At 36.9% G+C, this 22,934-nt stretch overlaps 1 protein-coding gene across 1 annotated transcript; it reads right to left on the reverse strand.

The window, feature by feature from the left end:
* Positions 1–459: 459 nt before the first annotated feature.
* LOC139120749 (uncharacterized) lies at positions 460–6,700 on the reverse strand. The gene is made up of 9 exons (XM_070685334.1): positions 6,545–6,700; positions 5,704–5,877; positions 5,027–5,299; positions 4,448–4,769; positions 3,745–3,936; positions 3,365–3,430; positions 2,962–3,024; positions 2,196–2,274; positions 460–1,344 (listed from the first exon to the last, which is right to left on the reverse strand). The coding sequence occupies exons 4-9, from the start codon at positions 4,533–4,535 to the stop codon at positions 1,083–1,085; spliced, it is 750 nt and encodes a 249-aa protein (XP_070541435.1). The 5' UTR covers positions 4,536–4,769; positions 5,027–5,299; positions 5,704–5,877; positions 6,545–6,700; the 3' UTR covers positions 460–1,082.
* Positions 6,701–22,934: the final 16,234 nt, after the last annotated feature.

Raw genomic sequence — 22,934 nt, forward strand, 5'->3', positions numbered from 1 at the left:
CATTATCACAAGCAATCACACTGATTGGCTATAACGCATTGGCTCAAAGGAAAGAGTACTCAACTTTTATGTTCGCCGGAACATGCAACAGGGAATCATTCATTCGCTGTTAAATTGCTCGCTTTATGTTGAAAAGTGATAAGCCCTATATTCTAAGTTTGATGTATTACAACTACCAGTATATTCTGATTTCTGACACAGGCATTTGTCTTCTCAGGTTTTGATAAAACAAGAAAAGTTGAAATATGATATCTTGAAATCTTTCAAGTGTATAAAATCTCATCAACTTAAAATGTTGATGACGTGTAAATTTAGTAGCAGGAAAAGACTATCTATAGCTTTCTAAATAATCCAGTGTCTCTTACAGGTGAAAGATGATTATTCAATTCAATACAAGATCTTTATAAAAGCATGAACATTATCAGAGGAACCGAATATTATAATAGTGTAATGTATATTGTGCTTGGCAAAAAATATTGTATGTACGGTATATTCATGTTGGCTGACTGAATTGAGTGTCTTTGGTGACTGTCCTCTCTTTCTTGAAGATAAGTTCCGTTGCACGAATAAGAATTTTAATTATAAAGCCCCCGCAGTTATCGAATTATTAACATGGCAGAGATTTAGCGTTCAATCTTTTGTTAGAATTCACTGAAAATTTCAGGCCATGCAATAGATTTTATGCAATAGGTGATTGATTTTATCTCTTCTGTATTACACAAATGCAAGGTAATGTGATGCAGGCAGTGTCAACATACATATCAAAAGTCTGTATCATTGCTTTTTCCATCTGCGTAGTATACTAATAAATGTTCAATATAAATTTCGCGATGGTATCTTTCAGTCATTGTTGCTTTCTAACTAATTTTGGAGACTACAGTAAGTGTTGTCAGCGTGAAGTGACGGGTGTATCGGCTCATAAGATGATGAAACATTTAAATCACTCCGTGCACTCGTAGCGTCAGCAGTCAGCCCAGTTTTGTCTGGTTTGACGAGGCCCATGTATAGGTCACGGCCTGGTTGCTGGGCGAGTTTCTCATACGTCAAATCGTCGGTCTTGTTGCCGTCCGTGGTATGGATGCCTATATCTGCATTCCCTTCTTGACAATCGAATGAGTTGTTCTCATAATCAACAGGTCTTCTCTCTGCAACTTCCTTTCTGTTACCCCAACTTGATTATTCCGCGTTACTGCATCAGAAACTTCTTCATAATTCCGAATATCACAGCTAATATTGTCAAAAACGTTTGACGAATTGTTGTGTTGACTCGTTCCTGTATCTCCGTTGGCTCTATCAGTTGTGTAACTGACTTCATTTTCAGCGTGTTTCTCAGAAATTGATTTTCTATAACAAAATCGGGGAAATAACTTTGTCTAATACATAGATTTATAAAACCCGAAAACATACGTGAGATTTAGAAAAAGCCAGTCTAAGTAAATATAATGATTGTTTGTTCCTGTTTAATTATTAATATCATTGTATCCCTTTTATTTATTTACTTCAAATAAGTCTCCCATGTAGCTATCCTTCTGAACGAGACACCGGAATGGCTACGTTATATGACATGTATGATTTTCGAAAGTCTCTAACTTTTACTTTTGACATAATTACACATTTCTTTGTTGAACATTTCGTTACAGAAAAGGAGACTCATGACAGTAAAAGTGACGCAAAAATAGATCAAGAGTTAGGCATGGCAAAATATGAATATTTGATATCTTTGTCTCTGTTTGTTTCTAGCCATCTCTGCACGATGCCCCTGATTTTTACGCATGATTTCGAAAGGGAATCATTTAAACTTACTTACTGAAAGCTGATAAAAAGCTTAAGTCTTTCAATTTCGAGGCGCCTACAACCTTAAGGTTGACAGACAAAGACTTATTTTTCCCTACAATTGTATCATCTTATACTGCGAAAACTGTAAAGACTGGTACTGCAGCGACAGAGATCTGATATTGATTCTTCCTGGAACTTTATTAATCATTCGAGATATGAGTGAAAACTTTAAAAAAATACATTATTCAAGTAGTTTAATGCGTAGAATGGTACTACTGAATCCCTTTTCTTATATTTGTAATTTGTCACGCCTGGTTGGAGGTTAGTATATATGAAAGGAGAGAGATTTAGGTATCCGTGTATGCTTTAGTATTTAAAAAACCTTTGGCCTTGATTATCATAAAACTGTCGATACTTACCTCCTGTAAATCATGATTGATACCAGTAAGAAAGATATCATCAATATAATCACTCCAATAACAGCACCTGCTACTGTACCTGAAGGGTAAATGGACAATCAATAGTTAATAGCCAAAATTGTATTTTACTTGAAAATTTGCATTGAATAGATGGCAATCAGACAAAAATGTAACAAATGCTGCCGTGTACTAGTATTGTGGAATAATATTACTGGCAGAAGATGCGACACACTGTCAATCAAATTTTGAAGTGAATAACTTTACTAACTATTAATGATACGAATAATGTCAGCACTATAGATAAAGCTTTTAGTAGAATAATAATATTATTATTAAAACAATTAAAAGTTTTTGTTCTTAATTGTGTTCACAATTGGCAAGGATACGATGTTTAAGAACCTAAAGTCACAAGGCTATACCTCCATGCACATATTTGGTAATATTTGACAAGATCACGAAATGTCCGTAATTTCTCATACATTTAAGCGTTAACACGATTGGAACTAATTTGGATAATTGGATAGAGCAGTAATTTTGGATTACTCTGCAAATGTAAGCTCTTCTGCCTTTCTGTTTTTGCAATGAATTTGTTTTTATGGGTATATGTAATATTGTAACTTTCAGATATAGGGCATCTTATTACAAGATCCAATTCTCCAAAATTAGTTCAAATCGTGTTCGTTAGAATTTGGCACGTAAGTGACCAAGATTTTTGGACGAAATGAGGAAACAATTGTAAAATTGATTGATTAGATATATGACTTGCCTGCATCCACAAAAGAAGTTGACGGCGTATTTTTAGGGGTTGTAGTTACCATTTCCACAGTTGCTGAAATTGATACGTGAAAAACTACTATTAAATACAGAGTTAAATCTTTGCAAATTAACTTTTTGTAATAGAACAGGCGCTTTTAAAACACCTTAATTGTCCTATAACAATTACATTACGCCCCTTGATATTACACTCTTGTTACATCACTATTCCATTTCCGTGCGAAAGATCTCTAAGTACACACGAGGAGTTTGGCGCAGCGATGTGCGCCGTTTGTATAAGTGCAAAATTCAGTGTCCTTGGAAGGAATATATCAGGGTGTTCTATATACCTAACTAGTGAACTGTGATACACAGATATTAATAAGAAAATGCTGAAACTAAAAAAGCATACTTACTTGTATTGTGTTGGTAGTTTGTTATTGTGGTCTGTGTTGACGTAACACCTGGCATGAATGAGGAATCTGACGAAGGAAGCATTGGGGAGGAGATTTTAACAGAAACTTTGAAATAACATTATAATGAATATCGATACATTTTCATTCATTAACACGGCAATATGATGGCGAATATATTTGAAAACGCACATCTGCTTTTCGCCAATTCAGTGCAACTTCTACGAGCTTGTATTGAGTGGTCAAATCATATGATCCTACGTATATTAGTACATATTGTCATCTCATTGGAGAGAACGGTACTGTTGATCTCATTCTAAAAACAGTTATTTATCAGTAAAGGCGATCGAAGTGTTATAGTAGATGTTAATGTTGCCACTTACTTGTACACATCGGCAGGGAGTCATTCCACGTACCATCCTCACGACACACTATCTTGGAATGTGGGCTTGTCAAAGTGTGTCCTTCTTTACAAGTGAATGTAATTGTGTCACCATCGAAATAAGGACAGGAGCCGTTGTAGTAAAACGTACTGTTTTCGAGATTTGTAGGAGTTTGGCAGTGTGAATTGTCCGCTGGAGGATACATACGAACGGTCAGTGCCATGCGTATTAGAACATAAAATATGGTTGGTAACACTGACTTTGCGTACAAAACTATATAAAATATGTCTTTTGAATTCAGAACATGATGACAAATTGATGATAATTAACGTGTAGTCAAAATCTGTATGACCTTAACTTTCATGTAAGATAACTCACAGCCGTGCAAACAATGGTCTTAGTCACACGATCATATCAATTGGCAGATATACCACAATGTCTGAGATAAGCCGTGTTATATTCGGACATTGAATCATTTTAGATCTACTAATGACCATGAATATAAAGATCACCCGTCACATGAATTATATTGTATTGTTTACATTGTATGTAAGACACGAGACAAATAATCCTGGAAAAAAACCTTACGTCATAACAGAGAGCCGTCTTTGCCACAATAGCTAAGATTTGTTTGTTTGTTCACAGACCACAAATTTATGCGAAGTGATAAATATGGTTCTTTGAAAATCAACTGTACCGTTACCTTGAAATGTAACAGCAAATTTCCCAAGATGGTGATAAGCTGAAGAGACGAAGCTGAAACGTACAAAGTTTGTACAGGATACCACCATACCATTCTTGATGTCTAACTCATGATAATTTATTCCATCCTTAATTTCCGTAAATTGAATCGTGTTTTTTCCCCCAATCTATTTCATCTATGATGAACTTTAACCTTATTATTTCTCCAGCACCGGAAGTGATATTCCACGTACAGGATGAGTTCTCCGGATAAAATCCAGGAAATCCATACGAATAAATAGTTCCTGATTCACGGAAATGGCCTCCGCATGCACCCATGGTTGCTGAAAAGGAACAAAAATGAATTTCGGTTGTATTTACATAAAGTAATCATGACATTGTTTTATCACTTTTAATTAATTCAAACACATTCTAGACAATTAGGACAGATTTTTCTCTGAGTCATGAATATTGATTACTATCAACTCCTGAATATTGAGAATTGAGCCATTTTTTCTCTCGAGTGCTCAATTGCAACCATTCTGTGCAACATTCATGATTACGAAAGATTCAGTTCTCAAAGCAATAATTATTCCCTTACAGAGATACAATCCAAGTCCAGGGTCCCCTCCACACGTTTGTGACTTATCTCCTGAACAGGGTGCGCTACATAATGTCGGCACCGGCCTGAGAAATCGATATTGTTCTTCCGATAAACAGTAACACTCATTCTTTCCTTGTAGACCAATATACATGTTGTTGTCAGAAAAGCTACGACATAGCTGCAGACACATTTGAATTGTCATTTGATCACTTGACAGGTGAGGCTGAAGGTTTAGAGTGTCGTCCCTGTAACATCCTATGTAGTCATCGTCTGAAGTAGAAAAATACCGAAACGTGTGATAAATAAATTTGGTTAATGAGTACCTGTATCGTTTAAAAATTGACTTTATCAGAATAAGGCACACTGCTCAAATTAAATCAGCAAAGATATTTTGCATTAATTCATTGAACAAATGTGAACAAAGGTATTTTATATATATATATATATATATATATATATATATATATATATATATATATATATATATATATATATATATATATATATATATATATATATATATCGGACTCTGTGCCCTGGTGGAGTCCATTAATTTCATTTCCGATATTGTATGTCTCTACTTTACCTTTCAGCCCATGATAACTCAGTGAGCTCTGATTTGAATATTATATACCGGGTATAATGCAAGTACATAAATATTATGGTGTACTTACACTGGCACACTGCAGTGGCAGCAGTACTATTCAGAGAATTGTGTTCCCCTGTATGATAGGTACAGTCGTCTAAATTCTCTTTAAGGCCATAACAATAAACATTATAGATGCGACGTCTCACATCATTTCGAAGAGCAAAATCGTTTTTGCCATGCCACATAGCTCCTGGATAACCTGTAGGTGTAAGCATTTATCTACAATCTTTAGTAGTTTTGAGCAAAGATGCGAAGTCTTATACGTTTTTAGTTCAGGGATTTAATTTAGGAAATCTGTTTGATTGAAGGTCAAGTTTTATATACCTTGCGTAAAAGGTTATCGCTGTACCGAAGTTTTCTGTGACGCTTGCGATACCTAATTTTCCACAGCAGATATCGCAAAGTATTTGCAAGGTATTTGTGACGCTCCTGCTGTCACTCACAAGAACTTTGCATTTCCTGATAAAACGAATCTTCAAATAATCACAATGAAAATGATGTCGATCATTTAACACGTACTTGTTTACTGTACGCCTTCACGCTGTCTATGCCTGATGTAGGTTGTGAGAATATAATCTTACAGCTTTAGCTTGGCTAAGCTGTTCATGAACATTTCGAAAATGTAATTTTCCTTGCATTTAAGAATATATATTAAGCACCACATTCCTCTGAATAAGGGTGACAAAAGTATTTCGACATATTCCTCCCAAATTAATGCTCGCTAAATGATCTGGTATATTTTCACACAATCTAGTCCATCATAGACAAGTGAAGAAAGATCCCAGCTATAGTTTGGAAATTCCGAAATTCCATTGTTTCTTTGATCATATTGATTCCCGTTAGTAAACTGATTGATTCCTTATTACCTGCTTCTTTGCAAACAACGTCAGCACTAACAAGGCTCCAATCGTGCTTATGGACACCAGGGCTATAGTATACGACAGGTAGCCATCGGTTGTCATGGTAAATCTCAACTCTGCCCTCATAGGGAGTCTCACCATCCACTAATCGAGCTCTCTTGGATTCTGAAAAGGGAAAACAATTAGGTCAGACAAACTGGGTCGAGTGAGGTAGACAAAAAAATGAATGAACCGAAATGTTATGCTGTGGTCTCAAACGGTGATGAGGAATTTGTGTGTTATAAATCACGAGGCGTAGTGTCCTTCATACTCAATTGAGACGATAGAGTTTGAATCATAGTATGCCAACAAACTTGAATTTCTGCGGGTACAATAATGTGTTATGAGGGAAGGGAAGGCGGTTCAATCACTCACGTGGTGTGTTCATCTTTCCTTTACTTCAGCCGCTGAGGTATTATGATTTCCTTTTTGTATAACTGTTACCTACAACTATACTTCTAACATTTCCCTACAGCTTTGATAAGTCTTATTTCTTATCAATATTTACCTTAGTGTAATGTTTTCATAAGTCAGATTTCTCATAAACATGCTTTGTCTGTCTATAATTGCTGCTTTAGTGGAAAAATATTATGTACGTTTAGCATGCTATGAAGTTGATGACAACTCAATTTGCAACATTTAGCTCAATGTTTTCCGCCCTCTTAGTTACTCCCGTGCATTCTTGTTACAAACTCAATTCCCAACAACTGATTGTTTAATGAATTTGCGCTTATTACCTTTTTTTCATATCATCTATATCTTCCGGAAATGCGGGTAGGTAATACCAAAGTAGCTGGTGACTCGCTTACACACATATGTAGAAACAGATTTATTAGTGAAGTACATAAGAACATATTAGCGATGCGACCTTACCGGCTTGCTTTTATTCATTTATTTATCGCGGATAAAATACATTTCATTTGTCGTGGATGCGGGTGAAATGGAAAAGTTAATTGTTCAGAGGGGAAGATGAAAGGATTTTGTTATCACTTGGACGTGCGAGTGTAAATAATTCGCGAATGCTATGCAGAGCTTGGCAGAGATCACTTAGTTCGATAGCGTCTCGCTCGTTGGTAGATTTACATCCGTTAGGTCAATGTCTGCTCACTTGAAGGTAGTGTGATAAGCTTTTTGACCGATGGTCATACTCGTTTGGTTTATCAGAAATATGACCAAGTTGCTCTTCTTTTGCGAAGGAGAGTAAACGACCTAATGAACTTCCTTTAAACCGTTTATTCTTACCTGTTCCTTCTAATATGGTGACAAGAACAAAGATAATGCACAAAGTGAAAATATTTCCTTCTTTTGTACACATTTCCATGGTTAGAAGGCAATCCTAGTCTCCACGAACATGTATGGCTGCTTCGGTGTCGTCCGAATATGTGCCACTTCCTGGTTGAAAGGTCAGCACCCAAAAATCGGATCAGGGCCGCAGTTGCTGCAGATCTATTGTCCGCACTCTGTGCAAAGAAAAAAAACTCTTACATTATTCTCGTCTATTCGTTCAACGAGCGACAGTGCATGACTGTGCTTGATGGGAAGTGGTGGTCTTATGACCGAAGTGGAACGATTTTGACATAAATGGTGACCTGCCTTTTATATTTCATATGGCTATTCCTTTTTGATGTAATCATATATCTTCTATCAGTGACATACTTTTATTAAACTGTTTAATTTCGTTATTTATCCTGTGCGAAAGTCTTAAGTGTAAGCTGCTCAATCGTCAGCTCTGTTCGCACAAAAACATTTGAAATATTATTGTTTAACTTTTATGACTACAGATTCTTTTGTACAAAGGCACTACTTTACTGCGTACTGCTTTATGTGTCGGGTAGTGATGAAGATATGTAGTTCATACCTATCAACATATGAGCGGTTTTGTTCGTCAACACGATTGCGGCTTGAGTCTATGACTTAGTAAAGCTGTTACACTCAGCTATAATCACATTTGGCATAAGTTGTACGCCAAGAAAGTAAGCTATCTTTCATTTTCTATTTATGTCAGAGTAGATGAGTGAGTCCGTGAGTGGCTGCTTTGTTCATTCATTTGTATGACAAGTAAATGTACAACATAATGATTAACCTGTTGTGCATTTCATTACGGTATGCATGGCAGACAGCTGTATAGTGTACCTTGACACCTTTTATTCGATTACTAATCATTCAAGCTAAAAATAATTTCAGTTGAAAACACACAACATTATTTCCTCGTTAGCGAAACACTTCAATTATGTACATGAAAAATCGTAAACTTTTCGATGTATTGAATTGCCCTTTGTCGACAAAAATACAGGTTAATTATTTCATCGGGTTGTGTAGTTCCACACGTTGAATTCACATTGTTTGTACTTTCCTCTTTGGAGGTCATTTGTTTGCAACCTGAAAGACTGCTTCATAATTTCAGTCGATATACTTCTTTGTTTTTAGATTTAATTTGAGATAAACTAGATCACCTATTCTTTCGTATTTGTTTATAACCATGCAAATGCAAGCTTTGATTCTCTACTTTGCTCGTACGTATATACGGTAATTAATGGCTGGTTTGCCGCGGATTTCACAATGACGTCAGTGCTGACGCTACGGACTATGTTTACTTTACTTATTAATTTATTCGGTAAATATATTTGTATGCCCATTTATTAGCCATCTAACTTTGATCAAAATCCTTATGATGAAAATCAACAGCTAAAATGCTGTAACATTCGCATAGCAGAGAAAGAAAATTTGTTGAGAAAATATTATAAAAAACGGGTAGAATATAATGAACGATCAACTGGTCAAATGTGCTTCTAAATAAGATGGTCATATATGCATTCATCGAATTTTCGGCCATAAACGTTTATATGTTAAAATTAACACATATAATTTTAAGTTTTGAACCATGGACTTTGACCCCATACACATGAGATATTATTCACTGAGTATGATTTCTAATGTGTGAATCATGGTGTATCCCATAGCATGTATGTTACTCTAACATCAGATTGATATCAGATAAGAATGGTGATTGATTTTTAGGCTCATCTGATCACGAAAAAAATCAGTCATTGAAGATTAATTGAAAACTGTCAGATATATCTCTATATATAATGAGTATTGAACAAGCTTTTTAACCATGTAGCCACATGTCTTCACTTCCAGTAAGGGACTGGACATAAATTACAGGGGGGATGGGCCGGTGTTTTTCGAAAAACCGCTGCGTAAAAAATAGTGACCCTTCAAAAGTTCATGCACAAAAATTAGTGACCCTCCCCCTTATCCGTGCTTGAAAATAAGTGGCCCTCCCCTGTTACTCAATACCCCCCAAAAAAAACCCGCAATGTGTTAAAGACCCCCTTCTGACTTGCTATACTTTTTAAGTCACCGTCCCAAAAGAAAGGCAAAATGTGGCTGATATAACGCGTTGTCCAAAAAATATCAAATCATATGTGTGTTATTCATGTAAATGTACTTTGCTTGAAGTGGCAGGTAAAAAGTGCATGCCTGTACAAAAAATGTAATTTTTAGATTTTATCGAAAATGTTGATTCACTATACATGTAGTCGACTATAAGAAAACTACGAACGTGTATTTTCCAGTATAAAACTAGCTATATCTGTTCATATACAGATGTTCAATAACTGATATAGATATACTTGATTAGCATGGGTTGTTTACAAGTGCACATGTGAACAAGATATTTGATTTTGGAATTTCTGCCAAAATGTTGATCCACTATACATGGGAGTCTATGACAAAACTATACATGGGAGTCTATGACAAAACTGTCAAAAAATTTTCAGAATTAAAAATTTGCACTATTTGTGCATATATGGACCCTGAATAATTGACATAATTGTGCTTGATTAGAAGAGGGTGGTAAAATGTGCATCTGTGTACAATAACTTTGTTTTTGGAATTTCGCATAAAATGTTGATCCACTATACATGGGAGTCTATGACAAAACTATAAAAAAAATTTTCAGAATTAAAAATATGCACTATTTGTGTATATATGACCATGAATAATTGACATAATTGTGTTTGCTTAGAAGAGGGTGGTAACACGTGCATCTGTGTACAATAACTTTGTTTTTGGAATTTCACATGAAATGTGGATCCATTACACATTGTAGTCTATGAAGAAACTATGAATAATTTTTTTTAATACAAAACTTGGCAAATCTGTGTATTTATCTATGCTTCATTATTGATATTTATGTTCTTGATTAGACTAGAGTGGTTACAAGTCCATGTGTGTGCAAGAAATTTGATTTTGGAATTTCACCGAAATGTTGATTCACTATACATGGCAGTCTATGGTGAAACCCTATGAATAATTTTTTTCCAATACAAAGATAGGTAAATCTGTGCATTTATGTACACTCAATTATTGGTATTAATGTTCATGATTAGACTAGAGTGGTTTCAAGTCAATGGTTGTGCAAGAAATTTGATGTTGGCATATCACTTAAATGTCGATTCACTATACATGGCAGTCTATGATGAAACTATGAATAATTTTTTTCCAATACAAAAATAGGAAAATCTGTGCATTTATGTACACTTGATTATTGGTATTAATGTTCATGATTAGACTAGAGTAGTTTCAAGTCAATGGGTGTGCAAGAAATTTGATTTTGGAATTTCACTGAAATGTCCATTCACTATACATGGCAGTCTATGATGAAACTATGAATAATTTTTTTCCGATACAAAACTTGGTAAACCTGTGTATTTATGCACACCTAATTATTAGTATTAATATTCATGATTAGACCAGAGTGGTTTCAAGTCCATGGTTGTGCAAGAAATTTGATTTTGGAATTTCACCAAAATTTTGATTCACTATACATTGTAGGCTATGAGGAAACAACAAATAACTCATAGGTTGTCTGATCCTAAATTGTTATTCAAAAGGTGTTCGACCTGAAGCTTCCAGTTGTTATTGATGACACTATGCACTATTCTGAACAGTTTGTATTCTGTCAATGTCCTCAAAAAATTAAAAAATGTACATACAGCGACATGAACGTTTGACACCGACCTATACCCAATGTATTGTCAATGGGAGAATGATGTCAAATAAGTAATCTCCCAAATTGTTATTGAAAGAGTCATTATAGGGGACAGTTATGCACAATAGTGTTGAATAAGTAGAAATCATGACAACTTAAATCAATGTGGCTGCTTGGATCATCAATACATTGTTTATGATACCTGAAATTTGCCGAAAATGGTAATGGCAGAAAATGAAAAGTGCCAGGAGGTATTTTTTCTTTTTTCAGTATTCCATAACGTGCACATGCAATTTCAGCTTTGATGCATGAAAAAAGGTGACCCTCCCCCATAGGCTTGCACAAAATTTTATGACCCTTCAAAAATGCTTGCGCGAAAAATGGCGACCCACCCCCAAAAAACACCGCCCCCCCCCTGTAATTTGTGTCCAGTCCCTAATATCTAAAAGTCTTTTGAGGCCGTGGTGGATGTTTTATCCAAATTTCTGAACCAATGCGTTTATTAGTTACTGTTCAAGTACAGTCTTAATGACGAATATACATGCTATTTGGCAAAGTTCAGATTACTGGGAGATTGCGTTCTTTATTATGAATAGGATTTCCTGCACAGCACAATATCTTCTGATTTTTAGAACTAACTCTTCTGTTCTCTGTATTTGATAGCGTGAATAATAATAACACTGCAGCTACCACATACGAACGAATAAGTGGATATATGCTCCAGCAAGAATCCATATTCTATCAAGGAGATGTTTGCACACTTCTAAGAGTTTTCAAGTATGAAGAAAGAGTGAGTCGTCATCAGCCATGCAACAGTCAGCAGAGACAACGAGCACGTCATATCAACATCAATTGTAAGCGGCTAAAATAATACGATGACGACAATCGAATTCGCATTAATAACCGTAACATTACTAAGTCGCTGATATCAACAGGGAAGATCTGACACTTCTACAACAAACACAAGGTCAGGGGAGGTTGAACTGGCGACAACAGGTCACGTGACCCTCAGGTGCGGTCTTACGTTCATGAATTCGCAAAAAGGTTGCGTTTAAGGCAGTGGGCGCCTCAAAAATGAAAGACTTTTAACCTCCATAAATGTACTAATCTCCACAATGTAATATCAACCACAATTGTAATAAAATCACCACAAATGTAATAAAACAGTCAACCATTAATATAACAACCCGCAACCACAATGTAATAAACAAATTAACCATAAATGTAATGAAACTCAACCATAAATGTAATAAACTTGAACTTGTATATGTGATCATTTGTTTATCAATGCCCTGAGTAAGTAAAAATTTTAATAAGACTAGTGTAATGTTATTGCATACTTTCCTGAAACTAGGTTTCCTTTCCGAAACACAGAATAGAATACTTTGAGAACACTATCAGAAAACGGCGAGGTACTGACCAAACCGTTAGATAATGGAAGTGGAACAGCAGTTCTAGACATTGATAATTACATAATAAGGAAGCGTCAAAATAACTCGTCAACCAGTGATACCACACAAAGTTTATGACAGACGAATCAGAACAAATAACAGAGAAATATACGACACAAAACATGTTGAAGAGAACATATTTCTATATTTCAATCTGGTAAAAACAATACCAACACTACCTTGAACACAGAAGAACAAAATTAGACATCCTAACATCCCCAGTGAAGGATCAAACATCAAGTGGGACAACATAGGAATACCGAAAATCTATCGATCATTCCACACATCACAATTTATCCACTGAAGATGAATTTGAGGCGACTGGTTATGAAAGTGCGGCAAATTTCGAAAAAAACGGCATTAAAGGATCGTAGTGTTATACAGTCTCCTCTACTCTTGAGTGGGGACTGCACTGACACTCAAATTACAGCCGTGTCTCGCCATGGCCAATCAGTTTTGTACACAAAATAGGGAAACGTAAATACACTTTGAAATATACAAAACACACTTAACACAAACAATTAAGATATGAATAATGTGTGGAGTTGCTTTCCTTATTACCTAGATAAATATTTAAGGGCTAATCCCTCAATATCAATGCCAAAATAGATTTATTACATTTATGGATGACAAGTATAACATTTATGGGTGACTTTTTTAATACACTTATGGTTATCATTTATTACAATTGCGGTTGGTGTTTTTATTACATTTATGGTTGATTTTTGTTACATTTATGGGTGATATTACATTTATGGAGATTATTACATTTATGGTTAATGTTACATTTATGTGTGATATTACATTTATGGAGATTATTACATTTATGGAGGTTACAACGATTCATCATGGAAGTTAGGCACTTTGTCACGGGGCTAAATGTCCGACAAAACTTCCCTAAATCTGTTTCTTCCTACCTGTTCCTCTTAAAGTCGTGGTAAGAACACAAATAATGCAGAAAGTGAAAATATTCCCTTCTTGTCCACAAATTTCCATGGTTAGAAGGCGATCCTAGTCTCCACTAACATGTATGGCAAATTCGGTGTCGTCCAAATTGTACCACTTCCCTTCAAGGTCGACACTATATACCGGTTGCTGCAGATCCATTGCCCCTTTCTGGACAACTAAAAAGTCGTTCACTATTCTCGTCGATTTTTCGAGCGACAGTGCATTGCTGAACGTGATGGGGAGGGTGTATGGCTGTGCATGATGGGAAGGGTGTATGACTGTACGTGATAGGAAGGGTGTATTGCTGTGGAGTGATGGGAAGAGTGTATGTCTGTACGTGATCGGAACAGTGTATGGCTGTACGTGATGGGAAGAGTGTATGGCTGTACGTTATGGGAAGGGTATATTGCTGTGCATGATGGGAAGGGTGAATTGCTCTACGTGATGGGAAGGGTGCATTGCTGTACGTGATGGGAAGAGTGTATGGCTGTACGTGATCGGAACAGTGTATGGCTGTACGTGATGGGAAGAGTGTATGGCTGTACGTGATAGGAAGGGTATATTGCTGTGCATGATGGGAAGGGTGTATTGCTGTGCATGATGGGAAGAGTGTATGGCTGTACGTGATCGGAACAGTGTATGGCAGTGCATGATGGGAAGGGTGTATGGCTGTACGTGATGGGAAGGGTATATTGCAGTGCAGATGGGAAGGGTGTATTGCTGTGCGTGATGGGAAGGGTGTGTGGCTGTACGTGATGGGAAGGGTGTATGGCTGTGCATGATGGGAAGGGTGTATGCTGTACGTGATGGTAAGGGTGTATGGTTGTACGTGATGGGAAGGGTGCATTGCTGTGCGTGATGGGAAGGGTGTATGGCTGTGCGTGATGGGAAGGTGTATGGCTGTGCATGATGGGAAGGGTGTATGGCTGTACGTGATGGGAAGGGTGTATGGCTGTACGTGATGGGAAGGGTGTATGGCTGTACGTGATGGGAAGGGTGTATGGCTGTACGTGATGGGAAGGGTGTATGGCTGTACGTGATGGGAAGGGTGTATGGCTGTACGTGATGGGAAGGGTGTATGGCTGTACGTGATGGGAAGGGTGTATGGCTGTGCATGATGGGAAGGGTGTATGGCTGTACGTGATGGTAAGGGTGTATGGTTGTACGTGATGGGAAGGTGCATTGCTGTGCGTGATGGGAAGGGTGTATGGCTGTGCGTGATGGGAAGGGTGTATGGCTGTGCATGATGGGAAGGGTGTATGGCTGTACGTGATGGGAAGGGTGTATGGCTGTACGTGATGGGAAGGGTGTATGGCTGTACGTGATGGGAAGGGTGTATGGCTGTACGTGATGGGAAGGGTGTATGGCTGTACGTGATGGGAAGGGTGTATGGCTGTGCATGATGGGAAAGATGCATTGCTGTGCGTGATGGGAAGGGTGTATTTCTGTGCGTGATGGGAAAGATGCATTGCTGTACGTGATGGGAAGAGTGTATGGCTGTACGTGATGGGAAAGGTGTATGGCTGTGCGTGATGGGAAGGGTGTATGGCTGTGCGTGATGGGAAGGGTGCATTGCTGTGCGTGATGGGAAGGGTGTATGGCTGTACGTGATGGGAAGGGTGTATGGCTGTGCATGATGTGAAGGATGTATGGCTGTGCGTGATGGGAAGTAGTTGTCTTTAAAGCAACCGAAGTAAAACGATTTCAAACAAAAAAAAATGACCCGCTGATTTTATGACATAATTTTTTTTGAAGTCATCATATATCTTCAATCAGTGACATGAGCACAAGGATTTAATAAACTGTTTAATTTAGTTATTTATCCTTCACTGAAGAGTAGAAGTGCAAGCTGCTCAAGCATAAAGTATCGCACAAAAAAAAATTGAAATGTTTTTCTTACTTTATGACCACAGATTCTTTCTTTTAAATGCACTACTTTACTGCATGCTGCTTTATGTGTCGGGTATATGTAGTTCATACCTATCAACAATGAGCGGTTTCGTTCGTCAATGCGATTGTAGGCTTAAGTGTAACGATTTATGATATCGTCTTCTACAACTTAGTAAATATGTAACAACATAATCTTATTTTACATACGTTGTACGCCCAGAAAGTATTTTCCAAGCGATCTTTCATTTTCTATTCAATTTAAAATTCATTATGTTAGAGTTGATGAATAAGTTTTGAGTGCCTACTTTTTTCTTTCGTGTGACAAATAAATTTACAACATAATGATATACTTTTAACTCGTTGCACATATTTCATTATATTATTACAATATGCATGTCAAACAGCAATGTAGTGTCCCGACACCCTCTATACGATTGCTAATCACTTATGGCTTAAAATAACTTCAATTGAAAAACAGACAACAAAACAACATAAGTTCCTCATGAGCGAAACGCTTTTATTGGGACTTTTGCCAACAGTAAACACAGTTGGATGCTACCACGATCAGGAGTATTACACTTTGCACCAATTAAGCAACATCTTCAAGTAGAAACGTATTGGTTGTATTGAATTGGTATCAAATTACTGCATAGCTCTATAAGAGCAGTCCTCCTTATCAATAAGTATGGCTTGATTGTTGATTTCTTAGACACGGTGACTCATCGTCGGCAACGAACAAATGTATATTTTATGCGCATAGTTCTGTGGCTGACTGACCTGCAACTAACCTGATGCATGCAATAAAGCCATAAAGAAGTTAGGCAACACGAAACTTTAAAATATTGAAGTGTGGAAAACGAGAAGTTTGATCACAACTGATACACTACCTTCATTCTTCTGAGAAAAAATTTAATCTTGCGTGGTGCAAAAAAGTGAACCGTGTTTTGTACAATAATTTTGTACTATCTGATGTGAAATAGTGGAGTACATTCTCTACACTGTAAGCAAGCATTTCCGGGCAGTCCGTCCTTTAAACTGATATCTGCCTTATTTTACATGTATAAGTAATTACAAGGATAACTTACTTCAAAAGTATGATCCTGTACACAATCAAAGTCCTCAAAGACGATTACTTGAACACGTAGCAGTTGTAATGGCGACTGTTTGCCATCTTTAACAATTACATATTAATGGACTCCGAGACACTATTAACAGAAACACATGAAAAATCGGAACTTTTGGATATACCTTTTGATATTCGGTACTGAATTACCCCTTGTCGAGAAAAATACAGGTTTATTATTTCATCGGGTTGTGTAGTTCCACACGTTGAATTTCCTCTTAGGAAGTCATTAGTTTGAAACCTGAAAGACTGCTTCATAATTTCAATTGATGTACTTCTTTGTTTTTAGATTTAATTTGAGATAAACTAGATCATAAATTCTTTCGTGTTTGTTTATAACTATGCAAATGCAAGCTTTGATTCTCTACTTTGCTCGTACGTATATACGGTAATTAATGGCTGGTTTGCCGCGGGTTTCACAATGACGTCAGTACTGACGTTACGGACTTTGATGTATTTAACTTCTTAATTTTTCCGGTACAGATATTTGTATGCCCATTTGTTAGCCATCCAACTTTGATCAAAATCCTCCTTATGATGAAAATCAAAACCTTGAATGCTGTTACATTCGCATAGCAGAGAGAAAAAAATTGTTGAGAAAATAGTATAAAAACACGAATAGAATATAATGGACGATCAACTCGTCAAAATGCTTCTAAATAAGATGGTTATATATACATTCAATCGAGTTTTCGACCATGAACGTTTATATGTTTAAAATAAACACGTATAATTTTAAGTTTTGAACTATGGACCTTGACCCATACACATAATTTGTCGTTGTGTATGATATCTAATGTGAGAATCATGGTGTATCCCATACCATGTACATTACTCCAACATGAGATTAAGATCAAATAAGAATGGTGCTTGATTTCTAAGCTCATCTGAGCCAGAAAAAATTATTCATTGAAGAATAATCGAAAAATTTCAGATATATGTCTATGTATAATGAGTATTGAACAAGCATGTTAACCATGCAGCCACATGTCTCCACTGTCAGTAATGTCTAAGGGCCTATTGAGGCCATGGCGGATGTTTTATCCAGATATCTGAACCAATGCGTTTATTATTTATTGTTCAAATATACACGGTATTTGACAAACAGATTACTGGGAGGTTGCGTTCTTTATTCTAAGTAGGATGTACTGCACAGCACAATGTCTTCTGATTTCTAGAACGAACACTTCTGTTCTCTGTATTTGATAGCCCGAGTAATAATAATACTGCAGCAGCCACATACAAACAAATAAGTGGATACATGCGCCAGTAAGAATCCATATTCTATAAAGGTGATGTTTGTTCAATTCTAAGTGTTTTCAAGTCACGAAGAAAGAGTGAGTCATCATCAGCTGTACAACTGTCAGCAGAGGCAACGAGCACGTCACATCAACATCAATTGTAAGGGGCTAAAATAATTACATGACGACAATCGAATTCGCATTAATAAGCTGCTGATTTCAATAGTGGAAGATCTTACACTACTACAACAAACACAAGGTCAGGGGAGGTTGAACTGACGACAACGGGTCACGTGAACCCTAGGCAAACCTTCAAACGGCGGGAATCAGAGCATGTAGAGCAAAACTGATTTGAAAGACAATATTGGTGAAGAAGATCACAGAGATATTGTTTCCAACTCTGCATAGCAAGCTTAACAACGTTGATTCGGGATGCTGGAGTTTTATGTCCGCCAAAAAGCAAAAATTGAAGCTTTATACACCATTTATTATGATTTCACCCCATTACAGTTCGCTACAAAGACACAGTTGAAAATCACACATTATTTGTCACGATGCATGTGGTGACCAGCGTATCATGATAGGTCATGTACCCACACGCTCGTACAGAGGTCAATTCAGGTCATTGCCAAACGTTTCAGGAAATATAAATAAATTACATTGTAAAAGTGAGTTCACGGAAAGTTCTCATGTCGACGATATCATGTTGATTGATCTAAGATAAAGCATACATCTGTGTCATCATATTTTGAGACTGCGAGCGTCATCTCATCGGTATTGGATATTGTGTATGAGCGTTTGTCTGCCGTAACTCAAAGCGTTTGATTGCATCACATTTGCCCTCTATAGCTCAACTCTATGACGATATCGTTGATACTCAACAATCAACTGCACAGTAGGTATTGCTGTGTGTTATGTATATCAGTCAATCACTGTCACCTACCGTATTGACAGATCCTTGCTGTGTAAATTTTTTATTACAGATATTATAAATGCTAATATTGCTACGTTGGCGCGGTTTCTTTTCGTGACCAGGTGAAAATTTTACAGGCTCTCCTTAATTTGCATGTTTCTTTATTTTGGGTGACCAGGTGTGTTAATCAATTATTCACTTTGGTTCTCTAACTTCTGCGTAACTCTGGTATGAGCTGTTTATCCGATTGGCAACGTCTTAGAGAGATATGCGGTTTTCGCGCTGCTGATATTCGTCGTTCTTTCGTCTAAATTGGAAACGTCTGGGAAAGACAGGAGTTTTCCGAGCAGCAAGGCGCTCAGATTGCGGAGGCTCAGTGCTGCAGGTATTCTACGTCCAGATTTGAGAATTTGAAACGTCGTACTAGTAGGGAGATTGGAGTTCCATTCTGAAGAATTCCAGATGAGAAATTTGTCGAAATCAAATGTCAAGGTATTAACATGTGAAGTCAACTTCAGTCGCAGGGGTCATCCCTTTGTCATTTTGATCTTGGTCTACGTCATTAAACACCCCGGTCTGTTACAGCCCAAACTTTGGCAAAGAATATCTGATCATACTGTGACACTGAGGAATCTGAACTTATTTATGTATGAACAAATACAAGCTTCATTTTAAAGGTATACAGTCCCCTGTAATCTATATATGCCCATATATGGTCAAAGGGGCGTTCCTTGGGATTCACAATGCCCGTGGGAGGGCATTGTTTTCAAAAAGCGGCCACCTGCTTAAAATCTGCGATTGGTTAGATTTTTTTTCCATAGTAACTGTGGCAAAATTCGAACAGGTGACAGTATACCTTTAAAGAGCGGTATTATAAAGTACATCATATGCTGTCTCTCGACTTCCTCTAAATCAAGAAAAGTGCAAGGTGCGTTGTTGCCCTTTTGCAATGCTTCGTGTACACCATACCAGATTTCTTTCTTTCTTTCATCATCGACTTCAACTTATTGTCACCAAGAGGTGAGCTACAGACCATTCCTTATCTGTTTATCAAAATTTAGTCTTTGAAACAAAACGGACAGTTTCGGATTGAATTTAGATAGGGAAGTTCAAATGCGACGACTAGCCATTTTTCGAATATGCTGGTTTAGGGGCCCGTTTTAGCACTGCTATCTGTGCTACAACAGTATTTTAGCATCGGTGGAATGAACTCTTGTCCAATCAGAATGGCGCATGGTAGCATGATAGATTATAATTGTAACTGATATTCTTGATTTAATTTGACCATCCTTGTCGCAGTCTGCAGGTCTTGTCATGTTTATGACGAGCCGCTTTGCTGTGAAATTGGTGTATACGATTTGTAATTTCGACCGTTGCGACCCACATGTCGTAACAAGTTTAGCAAAATCTTGCTTTTATTGCATTGGTTAAAAATTGAAACGATAGTTTTACTTCTACGCAGCATCCGTCAGTATTAAAATATAGTAAGCAATGGTTGACAAGTACGCTTCGATTAGTCTGACATACGAAAAGGAAATACACTATCTGCTACTACTGCTTCAGCAGTAAAATAATCGCAATCATAACAATCCACAAGCCAATAACACTAGCTCAGAATTCGTCAGACAATACTTGTAAACATAGACACAAAACAGCACAGAACAGACAGTAAATAGACGGTACACAAATAAAGTCAAACTCATGCAAGAAAGATATATGGACCTGTGGTAAGCAGTAAGCAGTAAGCTTATTGTAAATGAATTTACCCCATTGTAAACTACGTATTTACCGACAACCTAGACCGTTAGTCGGGGTGAACTTTTTACTTTTATTTGTATGGAGGACATATACCCGAAAATGACAAATTATTTTTCACAGAACTGGAAAGTGCCGAATGTAACATTGCGTTGATGTTGGACGTGATTGACAACGCACTAAAAATTATTCTAAAAATTTAATTTGTTTTCTATTATTCATAAATAGTATAACAAAATCGACGAGACTTAAGTTGTAGCATTCCATCGATTTGTTCAGAGATGAATACGAGGACATATCACCGATTACACGTATATCATAGTTGAAGAATTAGAATAAAATCTTACAGTCTGATTGTGTATCTACCTGTAGAGTTCAGTGAATGAACAAAACAAAATTTTGATCATTCTAAAGAACTGGTATGTTTTGGGAATTTCACTTCAAGCCAAAGATAATTTCCTTGCAATCTAGATTTACGGGAAGGTAGTAAACTGATAATGCGGTTTTTACAGTCGGGTTTGGACTTACTACGTACGGCATCTATTCGCCTGGCGGAGAAGCAACAGACGGAACCGCTCGGCCAAAACCCGAAAAGCGATTTGACCGATTCAGTGAAAATGTTTCACTCTGCTTCACCTAACTTTTGTCCTTGTCATCATCGACCGATTTTTTCATATTGCTGTCACAGCGATGGATCCAAAATATGACGACGCCGGTTTACGAATTCCATTTATTTCACTGTTGTGGAGGAGAGTAAGCAAAACTTGCAATTCAATCGGTCGCAGTACTTTTTGACAATTATACGTCGGAGCTCGCATTGTGTCGCGGGATAAAAAATGTCAAATCAAAACTTCCTTAGAACCGTTTGTTCTTACCTGTTCCTCCTAATGTCGTGACAACAATACAAATAATGCACGAGATGAGAATATGGCTTTCTTGTGTACAAATTTCCATGGTTAGAAGGCGATCCTAGTCTCCACTAACATGAATGCTTCGGTGTCGTCCAAATATGTGCCACTTCTCGGTTGAAAGGTCGGCACTGAAAAGAAAAATCGGACCAGGGCCACTGTTGCTGCAGACCCTTTGTCCCCATTCTGTACTCATAAAAGTCTTACATATTTTCTGTCTTTTTTCGGGAGACAGTACAACTCTTCAATGGCGTCTTTCTAGGGTGTACGGCCGTGGGTGATTGTACGTGATGGGAAGTGGTGCTCTTTAAACAATGGAGTGCAACGACTTTGACAAAAATAATAACCAGCATATACATTATGACATGTGACAATTCTTTTATGAAATAATCATGTATCTTTAATCACTGGCATAGGCACATGTTTAATTCAATTATTTAAAATTATGTATCCCTGCAAATGAGGGTAAATGTGTAAGACGCTCAAGGATCAGCTTTGTTAGCACAAAAAGTTGAAATGTTATGTAATTACCCAATGCGCAAATAAATTTTGTGAATGTTTAAATTTATCATATAAGATGTTACATTGATAAAATTGCGGCTTTAGTGCAGTGATTTTAATAGGTCTCCTCCTACGACGTAGTACAACATAATTACTTCTACATTTAATTAAGCTATCTTTCATTATATTTTAACATCAATTATGTAACAGTGGAGGAGTAGGCTATGAGTGCTAGTATTTTCAGCATAATGATATACTTTTAATTGGTCGCACGTTTTTATTAAACATGCATGGCGGACAGAAGGTGTGTACTATGACTTAATTACAAATCATCAACTTGAAGGCTAAACATAATCTCAGTTGAAATACAGACCAACATTGGTTTCTCATGAGCGAAACATACCTCTACTGAGACTATATATTTAATGTGGGAAATACAAAATGCTACAACATTCAGAAGTACAACATTGTACCACTTCAGTGAACATTTTCAACTAAAGATGTATTGGTTGTATTTAAATGGTGTCAAATTACTGAAGAGTTCTATTAGATCAATCTTCGACCTTGAAAATTAGTATGACCTGGTCGTTGTTTATTACAGAAATAATGTCTGCTCATACACAAATTTACA

The sequence above is a fragment of the Ptychodera flava genome, chromosome 1, assembly GCF_041260155.1.
Source record: "Ptychodera flava strain L36383 chromosome 1, AS_Pfla_20210202, whole genome shotgun sequence".
NCBI classification, from domain to species: domain Eukaryota; kingdom Metazoa; phylum Hemichordata; class Enteropneusta; family Ptychoderidae; genus Ptychodera; species Ptychodera flava.

Coding starts and splice junctions, on each gene's coding strand:
- LOC139120749 (XM_070685334.1), bottom strand. CDS start 4,535: ATGGTGGTATCCTGTACAAACTTTGTACGTTTCAGCTTCGTCTCTTCA. Junction 3,937..4,447: donor ATTTGCTGTTACATTTCAAG/GTAACGGTACAG, acceptor TGTATCCTCCAG/CGGACAATTCACACTGCCAA. Junction 1,345..2,195: donor TCAATCATGATTTACAGGAG/GTAAGTATCGAC, acceptor ATTTTGTTATAG/AAAATCAATTTCTGAGAAAC.